Here is a 15,784-nt window from a genome sequence, read left to right as displayed (position 1 = left end):
GTGCAAGATGGTTCATATGTCATTTTTGCTTTTGTGCCTGACAAGTCTAACCTATTCATGCAAAAATAGATGGATATAGGGAGTTGCTCACATTTGTTGAGAAAGAGAATTCTTTTTTTATTATTATTATTTAATAAGAGCCCTCAGGGAGATGTGGGTCAACTGATTAAAGCTATCCACACTCTGTATGGTTTCCTGTCTCTCTTGTCTGTAAAACTTCAAAAATCTCTTTGAATTGACTGTGTGCATTGCAGTTTCTAGAGGACATGACATCTGAAGACACTCCTAAAATACAGTGCTTTGCAAGGCAAGTTTTTTTAGTTATACAAACTGGTATCAGTGAGAAGAAAAAAAGAGAGAGAAAAAAAACGTTTTTGGAATTGCAGGGCTCCATTCAGGTTCTTCAGATACTGTAGGTAAGTCTAGCGGGGACAACAGATACATGATAGGAGCAGAAAGTTTTAACTTTATTCTTTTCCAAGCACTCATTGTCTCCCATGTTTTGTGAGATTTATGAAACAAGGAAGATAAAGTTACTCTGACTTTGGAGATGACAAAACATTAGGGTAAAATCTGATCTTGGTCCTGCTGATTCAGTGGGAAGAGACATATAAAGTGTTGGAGTTATTTTAAAGTACACCACGTTGGTGTAAATTTGTTCCTGATGAAGGTTGCAGAAGGAGAATGAAACTGTGCTGCATCACATACCCTCCTTCCTGAGAGTAAAACTCAGGAGATGGAGCTTTCGTGGCAGCTATCTCACACCTGCAGAAATCCTCTGTTGTGGGTGGTGAGTGATGTAAAAACCACAGCTGGTTTCAAAGTCAAGGTAACAGATTCTTTTGTATGCCTGCAGACAGCGTTAAAATAGGAGAAGGTGGAAGAGGAGGAGATAATGATAAAGACAATAAATGAACCTCCCTGACTACATTGAAAGTACAAGGGAAAACATCTCAGGTACAGATTATATGCCTTTATCTTACCAGTAAAGTTGGTGAAATACTTATTAGATGATGTTAAACATAATATTATTAAGTAAAAGTACACCTTTGTGTGTCATGCACTGTGATATCTGAAAAGTCGGTGTGTTAAGTTATGCTGCTGATTCTTTGAATTGTTTAGGGAATACAAGTTTCATTAATGGACCTTCAGCCCTTCTAAGTAGGTTCACAGTTTGTTCTGTTGTTTTTAAAAGCTCTTTCATCCAAACGATAAAATTTGTAACCCTTACCCCAAACTGCAATATAAAGAATTTTCTCCTAGATGTGATGTTTGTCCCCCTCCACCATCTTTTATTAAGTGTAGGGTTAAATCTGTCTGGTATTTAGACACAGTATGAGATTGGATGTGTACCCTGATATGCAGCTTCTCCACTGGCAAAGGGGGATCAGGAGCAGTGGAAGATACACTGATAAACATGTTAAGAGAAGGCTCCAGTGTGGAATTAGTGGGGGTAGAAGGAGGAAGGTATAGGAAGACTCCAGACTTCCTACCCTGCCTCCTCTCCTTCCTCCTCCGTGAAGTGTACCCTGGTAGGATACTTGCTCCAGCCTCCAGTGTTGAAGTCATGACTCTGTGGCTTTTGCAGTCTTGTTATCTGTTTCCACTTCCATGCCTTTTCCGTGTCTTCTCTCCCCAGCTCCACTCAGATCAGGGCTGTGTCTGTCCCTCAGCAGAGTTCAATGTAAGGATGTTTCCTCTGGCTTGCAGTCCTCCTGTTTATCTCTTGCTTGCACACCATGAGCAAACAATAAAATACACCAAGGGCATCAATCACTCAGCTGCAATAAACTTGTGGCCAGAACAAAAGAGTTCCAACTCCAAATAATTTTCTTAAAGTTTAAATAGATAGGTATCAACTGTCTCTGTTTGGCTAATGCTTAACATAGACTTCTTTGGTCCTTTACAGTAGGAGAACAAAAGCATGTCATGTCACCATGCCTGTGTCACAGGGACACATTACACCCACCTCAAAAAGAATTCTGCCCTAATCAGATGTACTCTTTCTGTTAATGATTGCAGTGCTGGCATGCAATATTCTCTCAACCCATTTTAAGACTGGGTTAGAGGTATTTTCACCTTCCCTGAGGAGCTGGATCAAGGCTTGTCAGCAGCATGCAAAAAAATAGAGCATCCACAGCCTGCAAATAAAGAAATCTGCAATGGTAACAGGATCTCTAGAGGGCTCTGAATGATGTTTTTGATGCTGCTGGCAGGAGCCATCATTTTCCTTCAATGGCATCAGAAAAGAGAGACAGCAGTTGGTGTTGGGACTTGTAAGCAGTGGGGCTGTGGTCATTCTTAGGCCATTCAGCCTTCTCTGGTTGGGTCCGAAGCTGTACTGACATCAATCTGAGATAAAAAAACTTTTTTTGCACAGTGCCCAGCTTCTTCTCTATTATATTTATGCAGATATAAAGTAACTACACAGAAGCTCATGGACTTATTCCAGATGTATTTCCCTTGAGGTTTACACAGCTGTTCTTCCATGGATATTACCCTCAGCAACTTCTGATCTCCATTTTGTGGATGTGTTTATGTGCATCAGGTGCTCCAGATCATCACTCAGTATGATTTCAATTAGCTCTTTGTCTTTGATAGAGTTACACTGGTTTGCAGGAGCTTCAAAATACAAGAGAAGGAGAACACGAAAATTCTTTTCCTCCAGCTGCTCTGATGAAAAAGCATTATCAAAAAATGGGAAGCTGGTGTTCATGCAAAAAGAGATCAAATTCCAGATCCAATCTTCATCTGTATTGTAAAGCCCCTTCCTTGCAGATATAAGCACTTTTTCTCCAGTTTCATGTGATTTGTCTTTGTCATCATAAAGCGCGTGACTCAAGAGAAACAAGAGGACAAGATGCAGAGGAGATTAAGATGCAGCTTGGTAGTTGTGTCTTAACAGGTGATGACTTTAACATCAGATTGAAGGTGGCATTATTCCGCTTTGTGGTGATGTTTATTTTGGCCTCAGGCCATCCCTGAGACACAAACCTAAATTCTGCACTGTGTAAACCATCTTTATTCTTTTGTTACAAATTCCATGAATGAATTCAAGCAACATTTGATGGACCATATCACACAACTGGACTACCACTGCAGGAAAGAGGTAAGGTTTGTAGCAAATTTCTAGGACGCAAATGTCTTTAGACCACTAACACTATCTAATCATCAAGACTTACTAATTACTTGTATGGGACTGTCAGGCTTCATGTCATTTTGACAGTAGAAGGTAAGATATTTCTTGTACTGGAGGAAGAGAAAAACATTTTCTTCCAGCTAGCCATCATTGCAGCTGTCTATCTGGGTTAAAGCCAGAAGTGTTTCATCTGGGTGCTAACATAAGTTCAAACAACCTCCCCGTGTTTAATCAAGCATCAAGCTATTGTCCTTATGTGCCTTAGAATACCTGAGGGGTTTGGGCTCCTGCTTTCTTTAATTTTTAATAATTACATTTAACTTTGAAGTAACACACAATAACTATGATTAAAACGATTGTTCTGCTCAGCTGGAATGATTTCTGATCATGCCCTAGCACAATGCGGCAAGATTTGAAATGTAAATACGTGGGAGTGAAGATATGTTCTTTCACTATTTATTTATTTATTTTATTTCCACTGGAATAAAACAAAAATACTTTATAAAAACACAACCTGAGGTCAAATGCAAGTCCAAAATTTTTCATAAGTATTATATCTTGCTGGTGATGAGTGCAATCTACCTGTGGTGGTAGTTTCAGTTTTGGCACTTAAATCCTGGATTAGGAGTGAAAAATTAATAAATTAGCTGTTTGCTTCAGCAAACTGTTCTCTCCCTCTTCTCCCTTCTCATTCTGCTTCTGTGTTGTTATCATTCTTCAGTCTCTTTGAGTTCTTGGTACTTTTTGTTATTTTTGCTTATGTTTATTTTAACTATTGAAGCATTTTATGCTAAGATATAAGCATACTGTAATGACACATTTCAAATCTGTTTTGGCCAAGTGTTTTCTTGAGAGAGTAGTGGTTGATTGAAATATTGACACAAACATTTTCTGAATGAAACTATCAGAACTGTTACAATGGAGGACTGTTATCAAACTGTCAAAGTTCTTGATACTTCCAGTGTGACTTTTATCAGTAAAATTTTCATTGACTTGCCAATATGGTTGTTATAACCAAATTATATATGTTTCAGGGCATATATCTAATTTGTCTCACATTAAATCAAACTAGAATAAGTACTAAATATCAGGGTGATGGAGGTTGAGAAGTTTTGGAGACAAAAATCTTTAATTTGCTGACACTGAGTTGCTTCTGTCAGAAATTTTAATATGCTTTCTAATATATGTATATATATATAAAGTGATGTTCCATCTTATTACCTACTATGTTGTCCATATAAAGTACAAAAGGTGTAAAAGTGTATTCTGCAAAACTATGGAATGAGCTTTCCATAGGGCAATAGCCAAAGTGATGAACAGGCAATTGTGGCAAGTAATCTGCTGTTTTTTTGGGGGATCTTTTACTCGTACCTCTTGTTGGCAAGGAGGGTAAGTTGGGTGGGTGAGTCAGCTTCAAGAACCCATTTTCATGGAAAAAGAAGGGACAGTAACAGGAAGATAGGCTTGAATTCATGCAGGGAGGTGGCCAAGGCCTTTGTGAAGTGCTTCCATCACTGAGACAGATTAATACTACCTTCAAATGCTGATCATTCTTGGAAACAACCAAGCTACCCAACAATTAGTAGCTTAGTTGATAATTATAATGTGGGTTTAGTTTTACAAAGTGTGGGTTTACAGGTTTGATTTATAACATGTTGGGCTTTCCAAAGAACTTGGGAAAGTGCAGCACCAAATACAGGTAAGCCAGCCAAAGTACTTTGGTTAACTGTGGTACAATCCTCTCTATTCTACCTGGATAATTGACTCTCTCTTCAGTAGAGGCTACATGCTCAGGCATGAGTACAAAATGGAGAAGCAATGTTAAAGCTTTAGGTAATGGAATAAAAGCCTACCCTAAGGAATCCTGAGTTTAACAGATATGTGATTAAGCTCATGTTTTGATTTACATCAGTAGATGGAAGGTGGTAGCCCACAAAAACAAGCTTTGCTGTGATTTACATTTCTCCAAGCATGATAGAATTGGTCAGGTTTCATCATGTGGTTCTTCATGTTTTCCACATAATTGTGAATAATATATAGCATCCTCTCAGTCAAACTGTGAATCTCTTCTGTTTTGTCAGCTCTAGATCAGAGTAGTGTCTTACCTTAATTCAAAGCACGAAATGAGAAAAATGCAATAGTATGAAAGGAAAGTTTATTTTAGTGCAAACCAAATAAAAAATGTATGCTTAAACCCACAAACGAACCAAGTAGTAGTACAGAGGTTAGAAAAATGTTTGCATATATCTACAGACACCTTAGAGAATTATTTTACAAAGGTATATTGCCATCTAGTGCTAAACTCTCATCTGTTCACTGTACTTTGAGCTAGTGCATTTGCAGTAGATTCCTGACTGACACTTTTATGAGAATCATCAGAAATTCAGTGATATATTGAGAAATGCAGAATAGCAGGACCACAGCCAGATATTAAGAATGCATGACCCCACTTCCAAATTTACATAAAGGTTAAGTTCGATGATTTTTCACTTCTACAGTCAGGGTTGCTGCCAATATAAATTTTCTGTCCAGAAAGAGAGAGTTTGTTAAAGTCGGTTCTTGTTTCAACATTGATATAAGTAATGAAAAAAGTTTGTCTTTTTTTTTTTTAAATATATACTTGTAATATTAACCCTTAGAAAAATTCTCTTTGTACATTTCATTTGTATAGGCACAAGAATTCAACATCTTCATAGAGAGAGATGAGCCTCAATTAATTTTACGAAGTAAGAGAATTTGATTAACCCAGCCTGATCTTTCTGATCAATGTAGCTTCTTCTCTTTTTACATGTAGGCAAAGAGTTTGGTTGATTTTATTGCACGTTCTTTGCCTCTTGTCAGTAGTGGCCTAACGTAATTACTTTCAAGACGTCTCTTTAACTTCATTATCACCTCATGAAGCAAAGTGTATCTATATCTACACCCTGCTGTTTAATGTTTAGCTTCCTGGAAACAATATTTCATGATGTATTTAAAGGCTCAGTATGGCTTGATCGGTCTCTAAATTGTTAAATATTCTATTGGAATTCTATATTTTACTGTAGTCACTGCATTACAAATACCAAGTTTTGATAATGACATAGGCCGTCTTGGTGATTTTGGAAAAATTGCAAGTAAATGCAGTTTGGGGACTGATATGAATTATTTCCCTTTGGGGGAAAAAAAAGGAAAGGGAGAGATCTCATTGCAGATACCAGAATGCATTTCTAACTGATTTACCATCCTCCAAAACTATGAGACAAGCACAATGTTCTGGAACTGACTTGTTTTTTTTATAAATGCTTCAGAATTATTTCAGAAGTGACACTACTATGGAGTTAAATCAGCAGAACATTGTTGATATACCTTCTCTAGTATCATCTCATCTCCCGGAGACATATAGTAGAAGGACCTGTGTGACTTTTATTTCATGGAGTTCTACATTTGCTCAGTGGTTAAAATTTAAAAGTACAACTCCCCAAAATATGAACTAAACTCTTCTGCTTTATGTATAGTGTATAATACACAGTCCTGTTCACGTAGTCTGGTTACACATATTGAATATTCACTAAACCAAAACCACTATGAACTGGTGACCTTCGAACTTCTGGCCTCTTAAGTGATGGCATCTTAAACAGGACATCTTAAGCCACCTCTGACGTGAGATTTGTTTGTTTATGCACAGAGGCATAAAGTCCCCTACCAGAAGGGATTTATAAGTGTATTACGAAGAATGTATATTTTTTCCTTGCTTAAATACATACTAGAGCAGAAAGAAGCAAAAGAAGTGAGAAAATATCAGGCAATGCTTATGAACAGTGAAATGTCCTGTCTTTTGAAAAAGCAAGACAAAAAGCATATTTCTGATACAAAACATCCTGGTACTTCTGCCTGTTCATAAGACTTCATAAGGCCCTGTACCAAGTGTGGTCAGGAATTGGAATGGGCTGCTTAAAGAAGTGGTGGAGTCACCATCCCTGGAGGTATTTAAGAGATGTGTGGATGTGGCGCTTAGGGGCATGGTTTAGTGGTGGACTTGATAGTGTTAGATGATGATTGGATTTGATGGACTTAAGGATCTTTTCCAACCTAAATGATTCTATGATTCTATAATTTCTAACAAGTCAGCTCCAACAAGACTCAAACATTATGTCTTGATGTACAAAGGAGTGTGGGAGACCTGTGGCTTTCCATGGCTCTGATCAGAACAAGAAAATTTTACTGAATGTTTACTCTTTGAAGCAAAATGACTGTAAGTGGGAAGTCTCTTGGAGGAATGTGAAGTCTGGCTTGCAGTTCTGACTAGGCAACTGTTTATTTTACTGTTATCAAATTTCTTTCAAAAACTAAGGGCAGTATTATAATGCTACATGCAAATACATTTTCCACCTCTGTTCTTCAGGAAAGAAGAATTCTTTTCACTGTATTCCTTTCTATTGAATACTAAGAAAGACAAAGTGAAAACCAAAATGAAACTCTGTATATGAGATACACTGAAGAGGTTAAAAGTTTTTTATATCTTTTTCAGAGCTCTTGAAATTTGAATGTTCATGTTCACCACCATTTAAAGTCTGAAAGATGTAGGGCTGTTTAGAGTAAAGAAGACATGACAATAGCTTTCACATATTTAAAGGCTGCAACTAAGAGGAAAGTAATAAACTTGCCTGTGCTGGGCAAGGAAAAAAAAAAAACAACACACAAACTGGAATTGCAGAGAGGCAGGCTTAGCTTATACATTAGCAAAACTAAAAATAAGCAGAGTGAAGCACTGCCTATGGAAACTGAAATTTCCATCATTTAAGATGTTTGAAAGTGAGTTATGTGACTTTCCAATAAACAAATAGTTACACATCTGCTGCGTAGAATTGGAAATAGGCTAGATTGTCTCTTGGTGTCCCTTTCACTTCCATTTTTCACTAATTTTATGATTTCAAAACACAAATGCCTTGGCATGTACTATTCACTAATTCTTAGTCTGAGGGAGCTGATGTTCTTTTGGGACTGAAAACTCTTGCAATTGAAAACTTTTGTATTTGGTCTGGGCAGCATAAAATAGTTATATTCTGCTATATTTAGAGACAACTCAAAAGCACCATCTCCTGTGTGCTTTTAATTTCTATGCATTGCACAGTAATGTTTTTTGTCTCTTTCTAATTAATGAAGTTCAGTTTAAAAAAATGAGTTAATTTTCACCTGCTTAATATTTACCTCTATTCTGGCATAGTACTATAGAATATTTGAAGCTGATGAGTTGGTTGAAGGCAATGAGGCCAAATTCAACGTATAGCCCAGTTGCTAACTCCTCCCCATTATGATACAGATAAGAGATTACATTCCCTGCAGACAATTTTTTTTGAGTTGTGTTAATGAAGAATATTGTGGATGCTTCTGCAAAAATGAATTTTCTCCTCAAACCACTTAACAATTCCACTTACTGGTGTTTTGCCAAACACTCTAAGTGTTTTCCATAACTAAAGCTTCTGCAGTCAAATTGTAAAAGATGACAGCATGATAAGAAGAAATCTAGATAATTGTGCATAGTGTGGACTTCGTGCCCATCAACTCCATGTGACAGCTGGTCCTCAAAGGTGTGACTGTCTCTAATGCCTACTAGCTGTTGATTTCGCTACTGTCAGGCTTCTGGAATAACTGATATTTAGCCTTAGTCAGAAAATGGCAGGAGACTGGACAAACTGTATGTGGAGTAAGCTGTAATATTCTGGAGAAATTACTTTTTTGACTGAAGCCCTGAACTGATTTGCAGACACCTGGCTGGAGTTTAAGACCACAGTTGGTTTCCTGTTTGATTTCTGATGTGAGCTTTTCGAGGCAGTGGAAGCAGGGTCATGGGGCCTGGGAAGAGTACGGGCATGCTGCCTGAATGTGCAGGGATGGGATCAGGAAAGGCTGTGATTGCAGTGCAGAGGCTGCTCCTGTTGACACGGAGCTAAGCTTAGCTGCCTGAGAAGCCCAGTGAATGAGCTGAGTCAGGGTGCTGTGACACTGTGACTGAGATCCCTCCATGCTCCAGTCTCGCTAGCTTGTTACTGCTGCAGTTTCAGTCTATCCAGAAGCTAGATCTGTTACTACTGATGAGATACTTTCTTTGTTTAGAGGAAGAAAAGTAGGAAGCATGCCTGCTTCATCTTCCATTTTTTTTCCCTGATTATGCATTGCTTGCATTTTAACCCAATATTAAACTTTTCTGTAATTACCATTTTTTAAAAGCTCAGACTGGTGACTTTTCTGAATAGGTCCTCTACAGTAGTGCTCAGAAAGCAATCTCTCACTTAGATGTCCTGAGCATTAGCTGACGATCAGATCATAAAGAAATGTATTCCCCTAGTATGCAATTACATAATTAGAGGCCATTTTTTTTTGTTTTTGTTTTGTTTTTATATATACATTTTTGTGGTCTACTGTTACCAGGCAATGCTGAATTTTAAGCTAGATTGCACTGTTTTATGCTGATCTTCACTGCCGAGATCCTTCTACTGGGAGATCAATTTCTGCTTCTACTCACAGGGTAAGCACTCGTGTTAGCACTACGTATAAGACTGTGTGTTACAACAGCCATTGAATTCACTTGTTAGAAATGTCACACTGAAAGTCCCCAGCATACCTCTGTAAATGAAAACCTGAGTTAGTATGAAGATGTTAAGCATGAGAAATAATCATGTTAGGAAAGGTCAGACATTTCAACTGTATTGTTAAATCAAACAGATAACCCTTATCTCCGTAAATGCTGACTCTAACTTTCTTCCCACTTCAGGGAATCCACGGATGTGTGGATATATGATCCTGAAACTGCATCTTTGTTCTTATCTCTACTGCCTTTATGCATAAACATTTCCCTGCCTCCCCTAGTAACACTTATTTCAAGGACAGACACTAGTGTGTAGGTAATAGAGTTCAAAGCGGCAACACCTTTTACCGCTTACACAGAGATGAACAAACCTGCTGCCTATACAACCTTATTCTCTATTCTCAGAAAGGGGGAAAACCCTTTGGATTTCAAGCCTACAGACCTCAGGCTGAGATGCAGTTCAGCCTCTGGCTTCTTTCCAATAGAACTGCCTGGAAAGCAACACTTGGAGGTTTAAGAGTGGAGAAGGTGCAACTTTGACTCCCTGTGAGTCACGGCCTGAGATTTTCCTGTGGCTGTAGGCTGTATAGCTCAGAGACCTGAGGGCAGAGGGAGCTCTGGGAGTGTTTCAGAGGGAAGGAACAGCTCCTCACACCTTAGCATCACACACTTTGCTGTAAGAAGAGGTAGCCTGAATATGCAGCTGGAAGGCATGCTTTCTCAGCACTCTTTGCACCAGAAGTTCATGCTGGTTCGTTTCTTAACATAGTCAGGGGTTTGGATAAACCTTCACCCCTAGTGCTCATTGCTGCCGACTAAAGGTGGTGGTTTTGACCTGGGAGCTTTTTTTTGGTAAGCATAATATTGATTCCTGGAAAGAAAAAGGAAGTTGTCTGATCCTCAGGACCAAAAATAATAATGTCCTTTATGTGAACACAGTCCTGCTGCATTAAGAAATGTCAGTCACATCAGCAGTGTGAAAGTACCCTGGAAACTGTGACATATCCCACTGTTAAGCTATGGGAAAACTGTAACACCTCATACTCAAGGGAGGAAGGCAGTTAAAGAAATGGCTGTTCTAATAGCCAAGGATTTAAGCAAACGAAAGTTCCTTACAAACACTTCTTCATGACATTCTGGCCACAGGAATGATGAACAGTGCATATGGGATAGACTGCCACAGTGAAACAGAAATCATAACAGCTGTTTAACAAGGAAGCAGGGTCCCATAACCTCATTTTCAGAGGAAGAACTCCAGTTAAATGGTAAAAAATTTGAGTAGGGATATCTATAGACTATTCATTTACCTCTGCAAACAGTTACAAGGTGGGGTTGGAGGGCCCAAATGTGCATATGAGATTTGTCTGCTATAAAATTGCTGCGTAGAGACAGTTTGTGCAGTGCTTGAGATACGTTACTCTTTGTGTCTCTCAAGGAATCATTAACAGAAAGTAGATAAGAGTAAAGCTCCTGAATTAGCTGTTCATCTTTATAGTATGTCTGATCTCTGCTACTATTTTTTTCTCTAATTTTCAAGTAATACTAGATTTATCCAGCAAAACTAATCTGACAATAGTTTCTATTTACAGCTGGTAACAAAGGCATTTCTTTTCTGAGACATGCCTGTACTGTTTTTGACTGGTATGTTGACCACGACACCAGTATTACTTGGAAAACTGAGGACCTTATTTGGAAAATAAAGATGGAATGGAATATAAAAAAATGAATATATGCTGTAGTCAAACAGCACATTTGTTGTATTCTGCCTCTGTCTTAATAACTGTTTCTAATCACTTCTCTGACTCAGCTGTAATCTCTATATTCATACATGCTTGTGTGTGCCCAGACACACACATACATAGAAATGCATTTAAATTGTTGGTCTCCACTAGTCCCAGTGACCTTACTTGCAAGAAATTATAAATCGTTATCATATGTTTCTCTGCACCAGAGCATACTTCCTTGCATGCTTCAGACTCTGACATCTCTGATCTGTAAAATGTGTTGGTTGTTTTCTGCTGGGTTTGTCCCTTGAGGAACATGGGACTGTCTTTAATGTTCTTTTGCTGTGCTGTTCTCGAACTCCAGTGAAAGTGAGGCTGTGGAATATCAAATGTGAGTCTTCTCTCTTTCTGATAATTGCATTGTGCAATCCCAAAATTAATATTTACCTTGTGTATTTTGTAAGAATCACAAGTTAATTAGCCAATGCATAATTCAGTGTATTAATTTTCAAGTTCTGAAAAACATGCATTTTCTGCTGTAGAGCCTTATAGTTACATTAAGGCATAGAATATCTTCCCTGGGCGTGTAGAGATGTGAAAGGTATAGTCTATTCTGCAGTGACAACAGCCTTCCACAAGGCCAGCTCCTTACCCCCTTCTAAAATCCTCGATCAGGAAATACTGCTGATGTAGACAGTCAAACGTTCTGATAATATGGGTTGTGGCTATAAAAATGTAACTGGGATTCTTCCTGTAAATACAAGATGTTCCTGCATGTGAGTGAGGGAAAAGAATGGATGAATAAGTAGGAACAAATACCTCTGAAGTGCTGCCCCTTTCCAAAGTCTTCGCCATTGAAACATTTGTGATTTCACGTGGTATGTGATCCCTTCTCCCCCTGTCGAATGATATCCATCCAACAACCTGATCTCATTCACAGTGCCTCTGTAGTCACCTTCAGTATCTTGTAGCCTATTTTGTGTTAGTACAATATACAATGCATTTCCCAAAGCACCAACTTGTGATTGCTTTTCAGACAAGATGTATGTTCTATCAAAAAGAAAGGATGGTTTCCAGGAGGTAAAGGGGAAATAAATAGCATCAGTGTTGTCTGCTAGATGCTTCTGCATGGGCCTTTTATCCCCACCAAGCCCTATGCACGTTTCACATCAGCTCTGGTTTGTACCTGCAGTAACCAACCTGTGTTTGTGTAACTAAACACAACACCCAGTAAAGCTTCCAAGCCATTGTACCTTGAACTATCCCCCTTTTGAAATCCACTTGATACAAAATGACCCACCTCTTTCTGCAGCTATTGTGCTGCTAACTTTCCATTACATTCTTTGAAAGCTGCAGCTGCATGTACAGCACCTCTGCAAGCCAGCGTGGCCTGAGGACAACGTGAGGCTCAGGAGGTTACCTTTGTACAAATCAGTGGCATTACCTATCCAGTCTCTGACTTTGTGGTGAAATATATGTTGTATTTAAGAGCAGGTCCTGTCTTCCATTCTCCCCTCTTCGCATGCCATGTTTTACAGTCTACTGCAATGACATTTCTGGTTCTTGCCTTCAGTTTCGCGGCTGATGAACTCAACAGGTTTCTCCGTCATGTAAGCCAGTTTTATGCATAAGATGAAGCTAACCAATTTTCAGCCACAGGAGTGAACCGCACCAGACATTGTGCCTTCATTCTTTCTCAGGTTTGGAATATAAACTCTCATATCATCTGAGTGTACGTATCTAGTCAGTAGTATTGGTTGATAACTTGAGGGCAGAGGAAATGGATGCACAGCACTTCGGTATTTTCAGGCAATATTTGTGGAGAAAACAGAATAAGCTGAGCGAATTTTTATTGTTAACTCCAAGCAGGGACAGAATTAAGCAGGAAAACCCAGCCAAATTTTGCTTCTCTTTGTAAATCTTTACAAAATGTGTGAAGTTGAGGTATCCAGACAGATAATGAACAACCAGAAAAGGTAGTCCTCCACCACAGACTACAGTCTTTTTAAAAAGTGTAGCAAGACTCTCAACACTTCAGGCTGAGGGGACTGTAAATGATACAAGATGGTCCAGATTTGTCAGCTTCCACTACACAATCTTTGCCTCTAACTAATGTTGAGGTTCTTTCCTCGTGTAAGTACAGCTTTAAGGTCTCTTGCTGGGTGCTTGCTTATTTCTTTATATTCACAAAAGACACTCCAATGCTTCCTAGCTCATACTTGGCTGCCATTTGGAAATATCTCTGCTTCACTGAGCTGTGTTATCTGCATTCATCATGTTTCAAAGTCTTTTTTATCTTTGTTTATTGATCTTATTAGCATATTTTTGCAGCTGAAAACCATCAAACAATTACTGTGTGGTGTGATTTCTGTGCTTTAGAAATGGTCTCTCCTTAGTGAATAGCAATACACTGTTTGTCCTTGGTTTTGAAGCATTAGCCAACTGGTAGCTCAGCAGCCCCTGTACTGTATTTTTAGTTGGGTGGTAGCATAACGGCCCAGAGATAATTTTCAAGCTTCCCAACAGTTACAAACTTAAACTTTCTCTCTTGAGAGGGGAAATAACTGATTCAGGTTGTAAGTAAATGCAATTTTCATTAAACAAATATCGGGTTGGTCCTCCCCTTTGTACTCCTCTGAACAGAAGCCTGGAAAGGGCTGTAAGCGCTGCAATTCTACAACATTCCTACAGGAGATTTTGAAAAGCTTTTCAATTGGTAGTTACAAATATTATAGCAAATTTTTAATGCTCTAGCCCTCCTTGGTCATGTCTGACCAGATATGACAATGACTTTGTCAGGCTCAGGTGAAAAAACGTGTCTATCATAACCACAATTCATTCTTCTACGACATGGAGAAAGGTTCCAAATGCAGTGATGAATCTGGTCAACAGTTGTTTATAAAGTAGCAATGGGTATTTTTCTTTGATTGTGGGATTTTACTTGTTGTTTATTTTCTTTTACATATATAACTACACACTCACTGCTCAAGGCATAGCTCTTCCGTTCTCTTTTCATATGGTTGACGCACATCTAGACTGACTGTCTGCTCAGTGATATTTCTACCTTGTAGGACATCCATTAACCATGTTTTTGCAGAAGTTGTGTATGGAGCTTGCTCTCTCAGGACATATGTATTCCCCCACCTTCTCTTACTCTTTTTTTCTTTTTCAGAGACTTTATACTTAATTCTATGCTAACTGTATTTTCTATCTGCCTCTTTTGAAATATTCCTTCTTAATTCTACATGCTGTCATTATTTCATTGTTTCATTATGTTCTTTTCAGTAGGAGATATTTTGTAAATATTACAGAGAGTGAAGGAGTACAGCTGGATTAATATGCATTATTGTGAAGTGGCATGTGTCAGAAATCAGGAAGCAAATTCCACAAGCAGAGCTACATTAACAAAAGTTATTTCAAGACTAGTAACAAGTTTTGCTGGTCTAGTCTGGAGTCATTGCTATATGACTGGTTTGGGCTTGGATAGAGTTAATTTTCCTCCTAGTAGCTGGTATGGAGCTGGGTTCTGGGTTTCAGAAGACAGTGATGCTGACAACACACTGATCTTTCAGTTGTTGCAGAGCACTGCTTACACAGAGTCAAGGACGTTCCAGCTGCCCATAGCGCCCTGCCAGCCAGGAGGCTGCGGGTGCACCACGAGCTGGGAGGGGACGCAGCCAGGACAGCTGGCCCAAACCGGCCAGAGCCATGTCCCATACCGCATGGAGGAGTAGTGTTGAACAATAAAAGTGGGGGGGCTGGCCATGGTGGGAGGGATGGCTGCTTGGGGATGGGCTGGGCATCAGTCAGCAGGCAGTGAGAATTGCATTGTGCATCGCTTGCTTTGTACATCCTGTTACGATTACTATTGTCGTCGTCGTCATCATCATCATTTCCCTTCCTTTTCTGTCCTAATAAACTGTCTTTATCTCAACCCATGAACTTTTTTTTTTCCTCCTGATTCTCTCTCACCACTAAGGGGAGGGGATGAGAGAATGACTCTGTGGTGCTTAGCCGCCTGCTGGTTTAAATCACAACAACAACACATCATTGTTTGCTGTTATAATTGCCTTTTTTTCTGTATTGTAATGAGTTTCATGTAGGAAAGTATGACCCTATGGAAATTATTATTGCTGGTTTTGGATTAATTATGCAGTATAAAATCAAGGTAGAATGAAAAACAGGACATGGAGAAACACTGGGATTTGGTAAGAAAGACTCTAAGGAGGGATGATGACAAAAATATTAATAATGATGGGAATTCCTTTGTTTCTACAGAGCACAGAAACTTTGTGGAAGACACTGCTTCCAGAAAGTATTCCCAAGAAGTCAAAAAAGCATTCAGAATTAACATTG

General features: G+C 38.8%; 1 protein-coding gene across 2 annotated transcripts in view; it reads left to right on the top strand.

Annotated features, from left to right (window-relative positions):
• Nucleotides 1–15,784, top strand: part of CPNE4 (copine 4) — a 296,808-nt gene that overhangs the window by 3,699 nt on the left and 277,325 nt on the right. For both annotated transcript variants that reach the window (XM_066991980.1, XM_066991978.1), the window contains exon 2: nucleotides 857–957. In XM_066991980.1, coding sequence (XP_066848081.1) covers nucleotides 912–957 — 46 coding nt within the window. In that variant the 5' untranslated portion in view covers nucleotides 857–911. The remainder of the gene's footprint in view (nucleotides 1–856; nucleotides 958–15,784) is intronic.

Source organism: Anser cygnoides, chromosome 2 (genome assembly GCF_040182565.1).
Source record: "Anser cygnoides isolate HZ-2024a breed goose chromosome 2, Taihu_goose_T2T_genome, whole genome shotgun sequence".
Lineage (NCBI taxonomy): Eukaryota > Metazoa > Chordata > Aves > Anseriformes > Anatidae > Anser > Anser cygnoides.
The sequence above is the reverse complement of the archived record's forward strand: the minus strand, read 5'-3'. Positions and strand labels throughout refer to the sequence as shown.